The sequence below is a fragment of the Lonchura striata genome, chromosome 6 (assembly GCF_046129695.1).
Source record: "Lonchura striata isolate bLonStr1 chromosome 6, bLonStr1.mat, whole genome shotgun sequence".
Lineage (NCBI taxonomy): Eukaryota > Metazoa > Chordata > Aves > Passeriformes > Estrildidae > Lonchura > Lonchura striata.
In genome coordinates, this window is record NC_134608.1 from 16426596 (window position 1) to 16446664 (window position 20069).

Here is a 20069-nt window from a genome sequence, read left to right on the forward strand (position 1 = left end):
GCTTTTACAGATAATAAAACACAAAGCCAGTAATTTGCATGCTAAACACCATTAGTTCACATATTTATTTTGACATTGTAAATGATATCTATCCAGTCACCAGGCATCCTGCCATCCATTAAAAATACAGTCTGTACCAATGAAAACAAAGCATCAGCACATCACATCCTACAAAAGGCAGGCAGCCAGCCAGAAATTTAAAAAAAAAAAAAACTTTCTCCACCCTTGCAATCCCCAAATGAAATCCCATTGCCCCAGCCACCTCACGCCTTGTCAAAATGTCAAGTAAAGACAACATCACACCCCAGAGCTGCTAAACCAAACCACCACAGCCATAATTTTTTTAAGGCAAACACACTGATCTAAGAGAAAGGGATGTGGTTAATTTTGGAGTGTTCAGGCTTTGGCTCTTGCAGCACACGTTTCCTTACAAATGGATATGGAGATGCCATGTACCTATTCTCTTCTTCTGTCAGAGATCTTTAAATCTCATGGCTCGGAGCCATGAGGCTTTGTTCATTGTGGGTGGTATTTCTTAGGAGGCAGAGAGCAGTGGTCTGGACAGGCCATGTGGTTGCTCTCAGTGTTCATCTGGGAAGTAACAAAGTAAATCTTTCCCACTTCAAGTCAGATTTTAATTTGTCTGGAGTGCTGCCCGAACTTCTGCCTTTGGAATTAGCTGTGGGAGCAGTAATATGAATACAGCAACTAGAAAGATGGATAAGAGAAGTGACTACAGCAACTGGAAGGATGGGTGAGAGACTATAGATGACCACTAATTTAATAGCACACAGTAGGATTCTCAAATGCTGAAACAACTAGAACCAGTTTTGGCCAGAGAAGTTTTGAACAGTTATCCATCTATCCTGCTTTGGTTCTCTAGTGTTGTTACAAAGTGCTGAACAACTGCTCTCTCAAAGGAGTCACCCAGAGTGCCTAGTTATTTGGGAATATCTGAATTTGTTTAAACTTATTAGGTATGACCTTTAACATCCTCACATTTTTCATATGTAATTTCACAGCAACACTCACAGTCCTGTCTGTCAGGGTAAGAAGTGTGAAAGCCAGATAACTCTTTCAATTTTCAATAATTCTCTTCCTGCTTCAGTAACTACTGGCATCTTTGAGGTTCCATGCAACATTAGGGTAGAACAGCAACATTCTAAGTATCATAGACTTTACCTAAAAGAAACTTTGATGCTTCCGAGGTCCTCTAGTAGAACATAATGCTTTCAGAATGATGGTTAATCTTTTATTTTAGATCTCACTAGCCAATGTAGAGTCTCCATAACATTTCTGAAAAAGTGGTATCTTGAAATGTTCATATAAGAGGGGCAGGTTGGGCATGAGAGACTACAAGACAGAAAGGTCTGTCACCTGCTCCTGTTTCATTTGCTAAATGGTCACAGGCTTGTCCTTTAATTCCTTAATCTTGAATTTCCTTGTTAAAATCCAGGTGCACTGAAATTTATCACCAAGTGGGATACTGCAGGGTTTTGTAGTCCAGTTTGATTTGTATTAGAATTGGAAGGCATCAAATAAAAATAGACTCATTGTGAACAGGTTTTGTACATAAGAGGGCAAGCCCTGTTCTGAAGAGTTTTAGGTATTAAACAATGAGGGAGACTGGACTATGGCAGAAATAATGGATTTTTATGGATTTTGTAATCCTTGTTTTCAAATAGGAAGCAGGTTGATGGAAGATGAAAAGCAAGGAAGAGTTCCCAAAAGATAAATTCTCAGTCCATGAACCACAATGTGGTCAGTGTATCTGTGCTGGCTCCTTGTCCTGCACAGTAACCACCAGGTACTTTAATCTATCTTCACTGAGGACAGATCTAATTTGTATTTCCTTCCCAGTACACCTCACGGCAATTCTTTGTTGCCATATACTGATTCAGCTAGCCAAAATCACACAAGGTATCCTTTAACAGTAGCTATTATTACAGACTAGACTTGTTGTTTGGATGCAGGTAAGATTTTCTAGGGATCTTGGTGATGAAATATACTAAAAGCAGATTTGGTATAATGAAAACCATCCTTGGATTATCACTGATGGGTGACAGCATCTGATGCTTTCATGGCCCTGATGCTGAGATCATCCATTAGCACAATTTGTTAACATCTCTCATGGAGGACAGTGGGGTTTCTAGGGTTTCTTGCTAGCATGCTCTCCTTTAATAACTCTTCTGCTCCCCAGCTGATTAGACTTTACTTTGGGGCTCAGATGACAACTCATTGCAGTACTTCTGTCCATGGTGAAGACTGTGACATAAGTTGTGCTGTGTCAGACACACTCTTCCAAACTTCGTAAAAATGCACCTCAGGGATTTCTTAGCCACATGTGCTGTCCTTGCATTGAGTAGGCCTTACAGTTTTTTATTCTCTGAATTTGTGTTATCTGATTTGAATCTACAAAACTAATGAAAATCTATTACCATGTACAATTAGCATCACAGTTTTGTTCAAGTATTGTGTATGATCCGTCACAGAGGCAGAGGTAGTACAAATGGGCTTTGAAGTCCCAGAGCATGAAGACACCTAAAATTTATGCTTGAATGGGACAGAAATAAGCTTGCAATCAGACAAAGGAATTATTCACACCTTATTGACAAATTGTCACGTTCCACTTGCAACCTTTTGCAATTTTCCATTCAAAGAAAAATGCGCTGGAAGTGTTTTGATATAACTTCTATGTCTATCCATTATAGGCAATCTCTTGTAGTTCTATTGCTTGGGATTTTTTTTTTTTTTAATTGTTTTCCCTGCCAAATGTCTAGTTTTGACTTTACCAACTGCATCTGCTCTTACTGTATGCTGCATTGTGTAAATGGGCTGGGCAAGACACCCTATGTCTCCCAGGTCTGATATCCTTCAAGAAGATATTTAATGTCTGGGCAAATATTGCACCAATAGTTTTTTCAGAGCACAAATATCTGCTCCCATTTAGCGAGCCCATATAATGTGGATAATCCAGGGCAGATAGCCTGGGATTACACTACCTGGTTCAACTGTGAAGGCTGCTTTGCAATAACACTTTATTTGATTGTATTGGCTGTGTCAGTAAGAGTTTAATGGCACCTCATGGTAAGGGGAAATCTTAGAGAATGCCAGACATGAAATACAGAACTGGGTGTGTGCGCTCAGGCCCAACAAAAAAGACTTGCTGCTACCACTAAAGCTGTTTACACCTGTTGGTTGCATAAAACTTCTTTAGTGAAGTCACTGAAGTACTGTTCAGTGCAAAATTCAGAAGTCAAGGTGTTCTGCATAGACAACTTCAGGATCATCAGGTTTTCTGGCAGAAACTCCACAGGAGGCCTCCATAGTAAAAAATGTTGCATTCAAATGGAAATATGCTTCCAAATACCACCACAAAAGGCGAAGGCTGGAGCTAAGCAAATAAATCTGTTTGTTATAAAGCAAATGGAAGAGGATCAACATCTTACTTCTCTGGAGTGGAGCACAAGCAACAGCTACAAGGATGACTTGGGAACAAAATCAATCCCATAGCCACCTGTTGCTTTACGTGAAAGACATTGTACCCCTGCAAGAAAATGCCCCACAGAAGAGTGGAGGATCTGTTGTCTTCAAACTGTCTTGCTACCATATGTGGCGTGACCATGACCCTAATTTTGTTTTCACTTTGCTTCACCTATTAAAATTACTGGAAGCAGAGAACATGGAAAATTAAAATCTCCTTTTTAAGTTTAGCGCAGACTAGAAAAAGTAGAATTGGCCAGATCCCAATGTACCACTCCTAAAACAATAAGCAAGCATGACAAATAGAAAGCTTTTTCATTTAGAAAACATTAATGTCATTGTTATTACATTTATGGTTAGATAAAATCTCTGTTCATATACTACCAATTATGTGTGATACGCTATGAAGGGAGGACCCAAATTTTTTAGCTCAATCACAGAAGCAATAGCTGAACTGAACAACATATTTATGACTTATATAGTCTAGACTTGTTATCTTACCCATTTCCCACTTCCCCAACCATTTTGTCAATCCTCATCTGGCCAATAAATACATGGGAACCTATTTCTGACAGAGTCAATTACCTCTAATTGTGCCCCTCTTGTTATCTTACCAGCTTTGACTCACCATAAATTGCCCCGGTAGAGATGTTGGCAAGATAAGAACTCTAGACTCCCTCCATATGTATAATATGTATGTATTTATTTATATATCTGAACATGTTAGACATGCTGCTGTGGTAGACCGGATCAGTTATTTCATGACTGCTAGGATTGTACAGCTGACAGGCTGTGCTTGCTGCCTTGGGGGCAGATACAGAGATTAATTCCTGCCCTCTGCTGCCTACCCCAGCCCAGGGCATTGGTGAGACACTTTCAGTCATGACCTAACAAAGTCTGGGGAGGATCAAGGGAGTAGCATTGCTAGAATGATATAGTGCTTCAGCAAAGGCCAGTGCACAGTATGCTGGAATGAAAAATAGTTTAGGTATCAATAAGTAAAACATAGAAATTTAGGTTGGCTGGAAAAATGACACAATTTATCTTTTGGCATTTCCATTTCTGACATCTAGAAGCAAACCTGATGCCTGAAACATCAGGAAAGATATTGAGCAAGGCGTGATTCAAAATGAAATTCTGACTCTGAAAGGCATTTTTAATCAGTTAGGTTCCAGGGTCCTGGCTTATATAAATGTAAAAATGCTATCTACCTCCTTTGCAGAAAAAAAAAAAAAAGAAAAAAAAAAGAGGGGGGGGGGAAAAGCCCACAACAAAAACACCCTAAGGAATTGCAATAAAAACCCAAATACATTAAACCAAATAAAGATGGGAGGGTGGGAGGAAGTGGAAATTAAAATAAAATAGTGTTATTGTCAGGAAATTGATTCCAGGGAAGTATACATTTTTTGGTCAGGTAAAGGTTGATTTTTGGTTGAACTTTCTGTCTGAAAAATTACAGTGAGATGGTCTGCATTGGTGGGGGTAGGAAATTTTATTTTTATGTCTCTGAGTTGTGTTTGTACATCTCTCGAACTCCCCTTCATCTCTTACTTTTCAATGGGGTTGCACAACCCTTTCAACGGCCTGTCCCTAGGACTGACCACTGCCCTATAGAAATCCAAGCTCAGTGACATAGCAAATGTAGAAATCACAAAAAGTTCAAGATAATGAGAGACTTTCCTTGAGGAGAAAAACTGAAACACTGGGTCACCTGCAAAACTGAGAGATTTGATGTGCAACCTCAGTTCTCACTGCCCTCAGATATTTATTATTGTGAATTTTTCTTCAGGTTATGGTCATTTTACCTACTACTCCAAACTCTGATTCCTTGCAAAGAGACAGTACAATATGAACAATCTTTTGTTGCTGTTATTTCTAACATTTTCCTTCTGTATTTGTGTGTTGCAGATGTGGATGAATGCGCTTCAGACTCTCACCAGTGTAACCCCACCCAGATCTGCATAAATACTGAAGGGGGCTATACCTGTTCATGCACTGAAGGCTACTGGCTGTTAGAAGGCCAGTGTTTAGGTAAAATCTTCAATTGCTATAGTATCTGATCTGTGTATGTGTACCTGTGACTCCCTGAATTAATGTCACTAAGCACTTTTGCCAAGTACACGGTTAAACCTTCAGCTATGTGGAAACTGTCTTTTGTCTCTGTAAATGCCAGTGAGGGGTTTGGCAGAGAGACTCCCTCATGGAACAAAACTGTAGATGTAAATGCCATATGACTAGCATCATAATAGTATCATAACTGGGCTTTTCATATTCCCAGTCTGAAGGATTCCCTTCCATGTAAGATCAATTGCAAGCATGTGTGCAAAAAGATTTTTGCCCAAACAGACTTGTGCTTTCCTTACTGTGACAGCATGGACCTGAAGGGATCCATATTTGATACCAAGAAATGGGAATGACAGTAAATCCTAAGTCAACCAATTCTTTTGTTTGGGGGTGAGAAAAAATTACCTCTGAACTGGGTGCCATTTCACGATCTTCCATGCAGCTTTATTTCAATTTTATTATTCTCCTTGCAACAATGTCCAGTTCATCCTTTTAGCTCAGTCCTGTTGAAAAACAATTGCTCAACAAACAGCACAGCAAAACAAACCTTCCATCCCTCCTCTCCTCCACCCCTTTCCCCTCACTTGACATGTTCTTGGGATGATGATGTAGACGTTAATTTTCGGTACACAGGTAGGACCTAGGAACCAGCATACAACTATTTTTAAAGAAAATTTTCCCATTATTAGTTTTTTCCCTGTAGTGCAGGCTGTTTGGTGCCAGCTCTGCAGAGCTGGACCATCCTGTCACACCTCCACTGGAAGGAGAATGGGCTTTCCCTGCCCATTTGTCCCTGGAGCATCTCCAGTTACTTTCCATCTTTCTCCTCCCAAGTACCAATTCCATGAGTTCATGGCTGTTTTCCTAACTGCTGCTGACAGCTGCTGTGTAATTCACCGGGCAGGCACCAGGCTGAGCCCGTCCAAGCTGGGGTCTGTGCAGCCATAGCCACTTCAGGGACTCGCTGTCTTGTACTTCCCCTGGGATAACAAGTGTCCAAGGCCCCTGCTCCTTAATCTATGATAAATCAACTTCTCAAAGCTTGTGCTGGGGAATGTACAAGCTTTGTGATAGGGTGGTGATGAAGGAGGGAAGGAAGGCAGATCCGGCTCTGTATCATGCGTTCTATTATCCATTTACTTCTCCCAGTTACAGGCCAAGTGAAAGGGTTGTGTGCAGCATTCAGGATTTCAACACACATCTAAAAGACTCTTCTGCTTGATGGCTATAGCAGAGAACTGAAATGGCTGCATTGATGAATTGAGTACCCACTTATGCTATCTAATATAGGGAATAACATCAGAGTATTTCCCTATTTAAGTAATCATGGGGTGGATTATTGCAAGGTAATGTGAAAAAGGAAAAACAAATTGTGTTTAGAATTGCTATATTTTTCCCTACATTTAAAAGAAATCCCAGTTTTCCATACTTTATACTTGCTTTGGAAAAGTGATTTTTCCTGCCATAAAACAGTAAAGCAATACTTACTGTAATCAGAGGGCCAAGTTGGGGTTTAGATACAGATTTTTTCGGTGCACTGTTAGTAGTGCAGTGGAATTCAGTAGAATTACCAATTACTGTTAGTAAATCACCACTACAAAAACCTACACTTCTATCTGTTGTAATTATCCTTCGAAGTTTACACAGAGAAGCCAGTGCAGCAGTATCGACATGACCAACCCACAAGAGAAGCAACCCTGTAGAAGTCCTTATCCTCAAAATGTAGCACTCTTGAGATAACAGTCCTGCAAAAGACTTAATGTACTTAATGTAATGCATTGTGTCAGTGAATTTGGTATTCATTTACTTAAAACCCATGTTATTTTTGCAGGATTTGGTGAAGCCTGCTGCTGGTGTACTCATCACCACTGACCTGCCCTTTAGGTTATCTTGCTGACTGCATATAATATACTGGGTTTTCTATTGCATGAATTTGGCTTCAAAGCTTTAACACAGCCATTTTAAAAAAATCTCCATAAATCAAAACCCAGTTGATACCAAAGGAAATGTTAAGACTTTGAAAGGACAGCTATTCAAGGTGTTTAATTTTAGTTTTTAATTCTGAGGCAAAAATCTTTTAGCACTTACCATCTTACACACATTTTCTTGTGCTCATAGCACTCAGTTGCATGCATTGACAATGCTGCAGTTCAGCCCAAACTGCTATTTTGGCATTGAATTAACTGTTTATACAGTCATTTGTAATTTGTCAGTTAAAAATACATATAAAAAGGGAATGTGACTATTTGGAAAAATATCTTTCAAAAATATCCTCACTCAAAAAAGAAGCCTGTAGTAACAAACACTGCTGTTCCAGTGAGCAGCTTTGGTATATGTGGAGGCAAAGAAGGTTTCTATTTTGATTTTGCCAAAATTTCGCTGCAATGTTGGCTGTGGTTGTGCTGGCAGCCTGTGCCAGCTGTCAGGTATCCTTTGAGGGACCTGCTTAAAGGAACAAACCAAGCTGCCTGATTTAAACTGAAGGTTACAGCAATGCCAATCAATTCATCAGATACATTGGTAGATGCCAGATGTGGATAAAACCACATTACTACATTCTGCTGGGGAGAGGTATATTTTAATTCTAACTCCATGTCTGAATGCCTGGAAGTTTGGCTGTGACATCCATGACCAGTGTGCTGGGGTATTTCTGTGTTATCAGTGCTGTTGGCTCAGTGTGCTTGCTGCTTTGTACCTCATGAGAAAATGCAGACCACTTCACTTTCCGTGCTTCCCACGCACAGACATAGACGAATGTCGCTACGGCTACTGCCAGCAACTGTGTGCCAACGTGCCCGGTTCCTACTCCTGCACGTGCAACCCAGGCTTCACCCTCAACGACGACGGGAGATCGTGCCAAGGTACGAGTATGGTAAACCATGGCTGAAATCTTTGGTCCCCCCTCAAAACTTAAAACTTGCTTGGTTTTTAGAACAGAAGTAACCTTCCCAGCATTGTTTTGAAAATGCTCACAGGTTTGTCAGATATTTCTGTGGTTTCACAGTACCTTGAAGGGGTTCAGGTGCAACATGACTGGTGTATCAGGAGAAATATGCACAGAGGCCCAAACCTCAGTTCACTCAATTCAGTGGAATTACCAAGTGTTCAGGCACTGAATTTATTATTAAAATCTGAGGTTGTTTGACCCAACTGAGACAAGAAACCTTTGTCAGATCAGTAAATCATCATCTCCCAAGATCCTGACTGGAGTCCTAAGCATTAGACCACCTTTTCCTGTGATATGCTACCTCAAAGTCAACACAACCTCTTCATAGTCTCCCTAGCAAAGCAAAGAGCATCTTCCCACATTCTGCAGGAGAAGGTCTGTGCTCATGATGACCAGAAGTTGTTAATGTCCTACAAGGAAAAAATGTTGCTTTTGCTTTAGCCTGAGGTTTCCACAAGGACCCCTCATCATTGCATTATCTTTCTCAGGAAAATCCTGCTGTATTTTTTCTCAGATCTGTTATGATAACATTGGTTCAATGGTTTTCAAATTGCAGGATAAGGACAGAAACATTTGTAATAAAAATTTCATCCCGATCTTCCATGTTATTTTTTTAATTGAAGTCATTCCCAAAATGCTTCACTTCCACACATGTGTTTCCAACATGCTATTCCCAGTCATCAACCTGAATCCAAACAAACAACACTGACTTGGTTATATTTTTTCACAACAAATTGTTCTGTCTGTACAGCTAATCTCTTTGAAATGCTCTGCAGAAAAAATGAAAATGGAGTTTGGGGAGAAGTCACTGATGAATTTGGCATTGGTTTCCCATAGATGTGAATGAATGTACAAGTGAAAACCCTTGCACTCAGACCTGTGTCAACACCTATGGCTCTTTTCTCTGCCGCTGTGAACCTGGCTATGAACTGGAAGCTGATGGAGTTAACTGCAGTGGTAACTCTTATTTACTGTTTTGCTTTCTTTAATCCTATTATGTTTACTTTTTTAAAGGCATTGTTTTTACAAACTTTTTTAAAAGTTTTTTGCCTTGGTCCACGGTAGCATCAGGATAGCTGCAACTCATATGATCGTCTTTTCAGATAAAGCACTCAGCAAATGCCCAGGAAAGCTCCATGGAGGAGAGCCACAAATGGTTTTAAAGAAATAAGCTAAATATTCAAAAGCTCCAAGGTAACAGCAAAACATAAGAAAGCACTTTGTAATGCTGAACAGGAAGCTTTATTACAGCTAGTAGAGATAGTCTGAGGACATTCTTCCATGATTAAAGAAATAGTTTATATAAAGCACTTTTCCATTTGTCTGTTGAATGCATGTATTTCCCTTGTTCTTAATGATTGCTCACTTCTGCCTGAAAATTTCCTCAGTTTCCCCTGTATGTCTCTGGCTTCACTTCAAGGCAGTAATATATGATTTCTTAGTACAGTTATTGCTGACCTGTTCATCACACAGCAGAATAAATTGTGCTTATGTCACTGTAATTTTTCCTCTTTGGTTTTTGTTTTTACTTTATTATTTTATTTTAACTGAAGGAAAAACTTATTTTTTTTGCTTATGGTACCATCAGCCTGATAAAATTAGAAAATTCAGCCAATATTTCTTGGAAGGAAAAATGCACTGGAAGATATCTGAGTTTTAATTTACAGTAAACAGATGTAATATGCTGTTTCTGAGACAGAAGACATGTGAGATGCAGTGTACATAATTAGTGTTTCCCAAAATATTTTTCCTGCTAATCTTCTTGTTATAAGGGGAAGAACAAATATTACATATCTAAAGGGTCTTAAAAATTAAACACCTAACTTAGTGTTCTGCATCCTGATGGATTTTCTTCTTCTAAGTTAGACTCCTGAATGTTTTATATGTGTTCACCTCCTGAGCTACGTAGAGGTCTGAACCAGTAAGTTCATTGCAATGCGCAATAAGGTGGTGCTTGAGCCTCATCCATGTCTGAGAGCTAAGCCAGCAAAATGGTCTTTCCACCAGCCAGATATAGACCAGAAAATCTTTTCCAGACAATTCTTGTGCAAGAAATGTTTGACAAAGCAGGTCAAGTTTCTCTGTATGAGCTTCTTCCACTTCACCACAATCACTGGACATCTGAGTCTCAAAAGGGAATGCCTGGTTAGGAGGACACTCTTAAGAGACACCCAGGATTCAGATTTACTTCAACAGGAGTGGGGATAGTCCATGGTCTAGCAGCCAACTTACCTTGAAGCTGAGAGACATTCTTGCCCCAATTCAAGGAGAGAGGCAGAGATTTCAACCTGGCTTTCCCAACATCATCATTATTTTCTAATCACAGAGGTCTTCCAAGTGCATTAGATGTGCTCTGAAATTACAACCACCCTGTTGTCTGCACACAGTCAGTCAGGAGAATGCTAGGAATGTTTAGGAACACCATGGGCTCAGTGTCCCTCAGCACCTGACAGCAGCCAAACACCAACATGCTGGAGCTCTGGGCTAGGATGCCAGAGGGTGGCTGATATCTCGGCCACTTTATGGAGTCAGCCCTCAGTCCATGTAGTTTCAGGAAGGTGTTTGTTTCAGTGAACTCATTAGGGACAAACTCACACAGTAAAAGGACTATATAGGTGTAGAGTTCCTTTCATCTCCCTTTTGAGAAGCTGATTTCAGCCCTAAAGCTGCCTGGATATATTTGGACTTCAAATACTTTCCAATCCATCTGCACAAAACACCAGAAGTGGATAAATAGACTGAGCCCAATTTAGAAGAAAGGGAAATTCAGTCTGAAGAGTAAAAGTGGTTTGCCTGGGAGAGTCAACATGTCAGAGCTGGGAGTAAGAACTTGGGAGTTCCTGGCTGGGGCTCTGGCCTTTGTTTCTTTCTTCCCCTGAACAGGGAAATAAGGAAATGATTAGTGGCAGCCTCCCTCGGCCTAGTGCCTTTGCATGTGTTTTCCCCTCAGTCAGCCATGCCTCCATGTGCACCTCTGAAGTTTGTCTTTCTCACTTGAGCACAGCTCTGCAGAACACAATGACTGGTCAATTCATGAGTGCAAGGGGGAAAGAGCACAATCAGATCTTTGACAGACTGCTTAGCTTCCTAGGTATCTGGGAGGGGGCCGGACCTTCCAGTGTGTCTGACCCAGGCTGGGATGTGGAATGACTTGGAAGTAACTGACTAGAGGCTAAAAAACATGAAACAAACAGGGCTGGCTGCAGGAGTTCTGCTGGAACTCATATGGCCCTGGGAATGTGAAGCTTGCTCTCTGAGAGAAGGGAAAAAAATAAAATAAAACTGCTGCCAAGTCTTTCCTTTTAAATTACAGTTGCAGCTTTGTTGTCAGAGTATCTCTATCGCTGACGTAAAACAGAAATGAAAACATGTCCAACTGGTGACAGGTATTAGAAAAGAAAAATAAATAATTAAAAGCCATACATTGTGTTCAGCAGCAGCTTTGGTTTCCTTAGAAAAAAAGTGTTCAATGCAGAACTTGTTGTATAGCATTTTGTCAGGTTGCTGCAGAGTTCTAGGGAGCTGGAGAGCGCCAGCCTAGCTGAGGTAATGAGCAGGTAGTCTGGGTGGCCACATGCCTGCAGGACTGCTCTTCTGCCAGTGAAGCCAAAGGCTTTACTGAACTTTGGCTTTTGTTTTACCACTGCAGACATGGACGAGTGCAGCTTCTCAGAGTTCCTCTGCCAGCACGAATGTGTGAACGGGCCTGGTTCTTACTACTGCACCTGTCCTTCGGGCTATAACTTGCTTGACGACAGTAGAAGCTGCCAAGGTAACATTTCTGCGCTGATTAAAACCCATGGGGACCAGAAAGTAGATCCTGTGTCTAGAAAGGTTTTCAAGAATTGAGATGCTTGGTCTTGGCCTTGCACAGTGAAATACTTGTAGGGGCCAATTATGACATTCTGGTAAGAATGTCACCACATGAATATTCCTGCTGAGGTGAACTGGTGTGTTGTTTTAAGTAAGATTTTATTGGCTAGGAAGCAGCTACACAGGAAAGACCTTAAATGTTCTCCCCTCTGCTGTACACCTCTACTTTTCCCATTCTATAAGGTCAGAGATTTTGAGCAACCAATTCCTTTCCTTTGTTTTTTTTTTTCTTTTTGCAGCATTTACCATGTGGGAGCACTCTAATTAGCAGAAGTGAATGGAGTAAAAACTGATCTTAAAAGAGAGGACAGTAAAAAAAGGTCATCTCTCACAGTGCAAGAGTTTTATGAATTTTGGGGCAATTCTTTGAGATGGAAACCAGCTTGTAGGAGTGATGTCCTGTACATATTTCCCTGCTTTAGCCATTCTCTCCTTCCTTGTGTTTTAGATATCAATGAATGTGAAATCAGAAACTTCACCTGCACTTCACAGCAAACATGTTTCAATATCCCAGGAGAATATAAATGTTTAGACCCAGTACGATGTGAGGAGCCTTATCTCCAGATTAATGAGAAGTGAGTAACATACCCACAGCCACAAAAGCAAATTCTATCTGTGAAAGTTGTATCTAAGGTAAACCAAAGAAGCTGCAATTTTACACTACAGCCATGAAGTCTGTCTACTATACATACATTCTATTGCTAAATTTACTACTGGTAAGCTGTATAAAAATAATAAATTGCAATTCCTTACCAGGTTACCAGGTGTGATGTGATATGATTTGATATTATATGATATATGATATTATATTATATGATATATGCTATGATATATGATATGATATATGATATGATATTATATTATTGATATGATATGATATGATATGATATAATATGATATGATATGATATGATATGATATGATATGATATGATATGATATGATATGATATATCATACTCAGATGTATGTGAAGTTAGACTGGAAAAACAGCTATCAGTTAGTTGAGAAAACAGCAAGGCTTGTGATGCAATAAGAGACATTTACATGCATTACTAACTGACTTCATATATGTTTAAATGCAGCCAGTTTATTAGTAGTGATATTTCCTGAAAATCACAACTAGTTTAGCCTAGCAAGTACTTTAAAATATTAGATGATAGTTAGAGCAGGATACATCTTATTGCTTAAAGGTTAAAAGTTCTGAATAGTTCACAGACTGATCCACCTTGCCCAGAAACTGGGTATGTCTGGATGGAGTTGTTAGTACTGTTACTGTCTCAACTGGGACTCATTTGAGCAAGCAAACAATAACCTTACATTTCTAAAAACAGCCTGTTTCTATTACATCTATATGTATTTGCAGGAGCTCAAAATATTTCAGTTCCAGACAGTATACTGCAGTCCTCATTATTTAATCCACAATGTTTGCACTAAACCAAATAATTGCTTGGTAGCCTCATATATTTTATAGAAAGGCAGGAGATTAATAATTATCTTATTTCATTTAGAATTTATGAGTCTATTTACATTGTTTTCTGAACTAGGGCAGCTGAAGCGTGGACACATAGTATCTCTCTAGTTCTGGGTTTTCCTACCTTGGTGATAGAGTCAGACTGGAATTTGAAATAACTGAATCCTCTGTATCTAAATTCCCCAGAGCCCAGCTACAGAGTCCTTGCAGAGCAGCTTGCACCAGAACGTGATCTCTGAGCTTTGTGTTTGGTGGCTTCGGCTCATGTCTAGATGGGCCTGCACTTAATTTGTGACATATGTCCAGAAGTGATCAGTATAAAAGCCAAGTGAATTCCTTGCATCTATGTTTTCTGTGGAAGGAATTGAGTGTTCATAATGCCAGGAGTCTCTTGATGGGGACATGCCAGATGCACTGTCTGAAATTGATGTCAGCAGTGGAGGTTATAGAAAAAAATAGTGAAAAAGACCCTTGCCCAGCAAATTCCCCCAACATGGCTTTTATAAAGGGATATCCTGCTTTACAACTTCCTTAGAGTTCTCTGAAGAAATTGCCAGCCTGTGGCTAGGGCACATGGACTGATGCAGTCTGTTTGAATTTCTAAAGGCTTCTGAAAAGACCCTCACAAAGTTATTATGGAAATTAGGCAGTCATAAGTAACAGAGAAAAGTCCCTGGAATAGAAGAATAAGAAGCTAAGAAATAAAAATTAAACATAGGATAGTGTTGAATTGTCAACTTTAATGCTGAATTTCTGCAGAGATCTGAGCTAGACCTACTTGGTCCATCATAAACAACCTGGGGAAAAGAATAAACCATGAGATGGGCAAAGTCTGCAACAATATCTGAAGACAGTAGATAAAAGAGTGGGTAGAGAAATATTACAGAATAAGGCACTGTACAATAAAAATGATGAAAATTGGTGTTGATGAATTTAAAGTAAAAATAAAATCACAAATTCACAAATTAAATAAGAACCATTGATTTGATCATAATCCATGCAAACTGAGATTTGAGGGTTCTAGTTCCATGACCTGCAGTACTCACTAGAGGTCAGAAAAGCAATCTGAATTTCAAATGTTAATAGGTAGAGAATATCCTTGGAGCACATGCTATTGTGTACCACATCTTTGTGACTGTGCAGTTCCTTCCCCTCCTGTCAAAAGAAATACAACTGGATAAAGGTTCATAAGAAGCAGTGAGGATGATCAAAAGTATGGAATATCTTCCTTGTGGATAACAGCCAAATTAGAAAAGCTGAGCCATGAACAGGGTCAAATATGAAGCTCTGAGATGGGTGAGGAGGGTGAGCAGGGGCTGACTGCTCTCCTTCCAGGTGAACAGCTGGAGCATCAGATAAAGCCAGAAAGAGTCCATGCAAAGAGAGATTAAGGGGGCTGTGGGGCTCCTGGCCACAGGGAGCTGTGGATGCCAAACATTCATGTGGGAAGCTGGGAAAGCTAATGGATAAGAAATGCATTATTTGCTGACAAATAGAAAGAAGAAATTTTTGTTTCAAGGATTCCCTAAGTCACAATGAATTGGAGACTGTTGGTAGAAGTGTCATATGTTTGTTGTATCCTCTTCTTCCTTAAGGCTCTGCATTTGATGTTAGAGCTTTGGTTTGATCCAGGATGTCTACTGCATGTTTTCATGTGGTATACAAAATATAGTGAAACAAAAATCACTACTGTTTATGTAATACTATCAGTGAAATGATCTAATAATATTCTGAGGACAGTTCAGTTTAAATTACTATCAGACCAAACATGTACAGGCTATTCTACACCTGCAGGGCTGCTTCAAAGAAAGTTCACATTTTTGAGTGATCTAAGGAGAACGCCAAGGTATTTTGGCCGAGAAGACAAGAAAAAGGAGGCAGGATATAGGCCAGAACAACAATATAGAAAATGCATTACAAGTTTCATTGATTCTTTTAGCTGATCAACAACATTATTTGTTTATTTATTTATGCACCTATATTAGCATATAAAGAATCAAATATTACAGCATTAATATTTAAAATATGTAATATTCAATATTAAATATAAACATTTATATTTAATATTAAAAAAAAACCTTGCTGACAATTCTATCTCTGACAACCAGCCGCTGCATGTGTCCAGCTGAAAACCCTGGGTGCCGAGATCAGCCGTTCACCATCCTGTACAGAGTGATGGAGATGGTGTCTGGGAGGTCTGTGCCTTCGGATATTTTTCAGATGCAAGCAACAACTCGCTACCCTGGAGCCTATTACATCTTCCAAATCAAGTCGGGGAACGAGGGCAGGGAATTCTACATGCGGGTAAGTCTAGTGCTGACTGGGGGAAAACATGGAGTATCTTGTCCTTAGCTGAATGTGTGATAGCACAACTGAGCTTTTAGTGACTATCACTTAAACCTTCAGTATGGGTTTTTTTTTTTTACACACAGATGTGCAGAGCAGTGTGCTGATCTGCAGGAACTGCTGGATCTCTCAGGAGAGTAACCTACCCAAAGCAAACATGCCTCTCCTATGAGACAGTAGGTTTAGGAAAGCCCAGAGCTGTACCCATGTCTAATAGCTCAGGTTTCCTCAGCTCAAGAGAAACTATTGTGCCAAACTGTTTGATGGACAATCAACAACTCTCACCAAAAGACTCAATCTTTCTTGTCTGTTTTATTAAACCTTTTCATTGGAAATTGAAAAACACAAAAATCAAAAAAGTAATCAAAAACCCCACCCCTTTATGCCAACATAAAGGTTTCTGGGTTCTTTGCTTTCATTTGTTATGATTTTTTTTTCACTGAGAACATACATATTATGTAAACAATCTTAGAGAAAACGTAATTACCTGAGATTTTAAAATTTGTTCTCCTCAGAAGATCTCTGTGTTCCCCAGTCATCTTTGGCACACCACCAACATGTAGAGATTACAGGGGTGTCTGCAGAGAATGGGGCACATGCACAAGGGATGTGACTCTCAGGAGGTTGATTTTCAGCCCCACACAAAACCTAGCTCTGACATCCACATTGAGTCCTGTTCTGTGGCTACTGAAGGTTCCCATCCCTCACGGACACGGGTACTGGGATAGATTCCAGGACATATTTCTCACAAGAACCTCGGATGCCCACTGTAAGAAAAGGAAAATGTTTCAAAATCCTGAATTGACAAGAGGTCCCATTACAATCATTTATATCTCACAAGAGCTTTCTTGTTGCAAAGTCATTCATTACTGATCCCACTGACCTTTTGCCCTCATCTGGGCCGATCTAGCAGGTGGTCCCAGCATCATCCCCATTGCCCGAGCAATGTTCCAGTGATTCACCACGCAGCCATTCTCTGGGCAGTGGGAGGGCATGGCCAGCTGGGAGGGACACTGTGCACTTGCTGAGGCACCAGGACCCGGCCTGGCACGGACCAGGCAACATGCCTAGCACCTCCTCATGGCTGTGTCAGCCTTCTCTGATCAAAGGTAACAAACACCCAGTTTTGAGGTAGAACTGGATAGGTAAAGCAGGATCCACTGTGCCTATGTAAGCTCCCGATGGAAAACAAAATGCAATTGGTTTTAACATCAGCAGCTCTGATTTTTAGATGCATGTAATCCACTGGTCTGGTCAGATATTGCAAAGATCTGCTTCCATTTAATAAAGGACTGGTTTTCTGAAGTGCCATTGAATATTCAAAGCTCTCTTTGGAGCATAAGGTTTGTACCATTAACATTCACAATATACCACAAACCCAGACCCCATTCACATGGGAACACCTGTTCTCCAGGTTCTTTAAGAAAAGCCCTTCTGGGTGTCTGCTGCTTCACAGTAACTTTACATCAAACTAAAGAGTACTTCAAACAAACAAACAAACAAAAAGGTATCAATATGTTTATACCCTTAATCCATGTTTTCATTTTTTAATTCTTTGGGCAATAGCAAGTGTCTATGCTCAGTAGCTACTTTAATGTGCAGGGCTCCCAAAGGCTCTACAAACTGTAGAAGGTGACAGCTCACACTGAAAAGAAGCCAAATGCTGAAATGAAACTCTGTCCCATCGGTTGTAGTGGTTTCAAATGATGAAACAGAAAACACCTATTTTGGCTGCTCTAAGATTGTAGTGAGACAGTAGTTTTGAAGAACTAGTTTTGGCAATCTCACTTGCTTTCTCTTGTTCTATGCACAGCAAACGGGACCAATCAGTGCTACTCTGGTGATGACCCGGCCTGTGAAGGGGCCCCGCACTATCGAGTTGGACTTGGAAATGATCACTGTTAACACCGTCATCAACTTCAGAGGAAGCTCTGTCATCCGGCTGAGGATATTTGTATCACAGTACTCCTTCTAAACCTCGAGTTTATGCCCTGGAAACATTAAGCCAAAAGAGACAGTTCCTCCTCTGCAGAACTCTCTCCTCAAAAGCCAGTACCTATAGCAGCTCCAGACCAAATCACCATTTCCACAGACCCGGTGACCTATGTCTGTCTAGAGGCCTCTTCATGCACAGTCCCAACCAGGATGCAAACATCTGAAGATCCCAATGATTGTCTGTGTGGTCATGTATTTTAAGGACTCTTCTTCTCACTGTAAACACTTCTAGGGCATGAATCTACGTGAAAGACTGTGAACCTTTGTAGCTCTAAGGCTGCTTAGCAGAAAGCACCAAAAAAAAAACTGAGGAAAAAGCTGGCTTTTGCAATCTTGCCTTTTTAAAATTTTTTTTTCATTGTAAATGAAAAGCAGACAAACAAGCAGAAACAGAAACAAAAAGAACCACCCATTGAAACAAGGGACCTCAGAAGTCCCAATTTGCATTCCCCATTATCTCTGGAATTATCAGTCAGGCACTTTGTTTCAATTCACCCTACATTTGTCTTAGTTTCTTTCACCTGGTTTTTATCATTCTATTTTATAGTTAAAATTAATTGTAAATTCATTCCAAAAAACGTGTTGTACTATGTAATCTTTTGCTTTCTGACAAAGTGTCACATGTTTGGGTTCCTTTCTGTATTAAATCTTCCTATATAACAGAGTTCATAGAAATCTATCACTGGGTGGTGTGTTTTACAACATTTAGGATTTTATCCTTATTTACACTCAAGATCTTTGACACAGACCTCCACTGCCAGAATAGTGTCCAGCATAAGTTTAGAGCAGCATAACTTTAAAGCAGATAAAAATCAGAATTTTATTTTTCCCTGTTTTCCTGAGTATAATAGTTACAGTTTCTAATGGCTACAAGGTAGTAATACTAACTCTGTAGTTATGGCTGCAATTAATCTCCTGTTGAAAGACCACTCAGGTCAGACCTGTCCAAATTCCTTCAGAAAATATCTTTTTTTTTTTTTCATTTGCAGTCTCTCTCCTACACTCCTAACATGGGGTGAAATAGCTGAAAAGGAGTAGGACCAGTCTTATGCTTCTACCACAAAGCAGACCAGAGTATACCAGTACCCCAGTCTCAAACAGTGGGATCCCACAGTTTTCATGGGCATTGTCTTCTCAGGTATAACTGCTGTAACCAAAAAAAAGTTTCTTCTAAAGTCTAATCTGAATCTCCATTGTAATCTGTTGCTTTTTAGCCTACTTCCAGTAGAAATTGAGAATAGTTTATCTTCCCCTTTGCATCACTCTAACATGTCTGAAGACTGTTGTCATGTCTCCCCTCAGACTGTTCTTCTGTAGTCTAAACAAACCCAGTTCTTTTGGTCTTTCCTCATACATCACATTTTCTGGACCTTTGATCATTCTTGTTGCTCTCATCTGGATTCTCTCCAGTTGGTTCACATCTTTTTTGAAGCACAGTGCCCAAAACTGTGAAAAGTATTCCAGCTGAGCCCTCTCAGTGCTAAGCTAAATCTATACATATGTTTAATAGCTTAAAAAAAAAATTAAAATTATATAGTTGGAAGGTATAATGTGTGTTGAAGCCACCGGCACTTTGGTCTTTTATTTTAATAGGGATGAGGGTTTATACGTCTTGTTCTTAAATCTGTTTGAAACAAGCTCTTTTACTTTGTTTTTTCCTTACTGGCTTTTTGGCTCTCTAGCATTTCTAGGACAGGAAGGATAACCTTTGCTTGTCTTTTGAGAACTGGAAGTGCTCAGTGCTACTTGAGAGAGGTTTACAAAGATTATGTGAGCAACAAAAAGTAGAGTAGCAATGCAAGGTCTTCATTAAAGTGGAGTATTAAATGGGAGAATACAGACTTGGAAAGTTATTACAACATAGACTGCATGATAAAATCAGAAAAATGC

The 20069-nt window shown here is 39.9% G+C and overlaps 1 protein-coding gene across 1 annotated transcript in view; it reads left to right on the forward strand.

The window, feature by feature from the left end:
• FBLN5 (fibulin 5) overlaps positions 1-18479 on the forward strand; it is a 45151-nt gene extending 26672 nt beyond the window's left edge. The window contains exons 5-11 of the mRNA XM_021531954.3: positions 5392-5514; positions 8292-8408; positions 9332-9451; positions 12144-12266; positions 12816-12942; positions 15947-16142; positions 17998-18479. Coding sequence (XP_021387629.1) covers positions 5392-5514; positions 8292-8408; positions 9332-9451; positions 12144-12266; positions 12816-12942; positions 15947-16142; positions 17998-18159 — 968 coding nt within the window. The 3' untranslated portion in view covers positions 18160-18479. The remainder of the gene's footprint in view (positions 1-5391; positions 5515-8291; positions 8409-9331; positions 9452-12143; positions 12267-12815; positions 12943-15946; positions 16143-17997) is intronic.
• The last annotated feature ends 1590 nt before the right edge of the window (positions 18480-20069 follow it).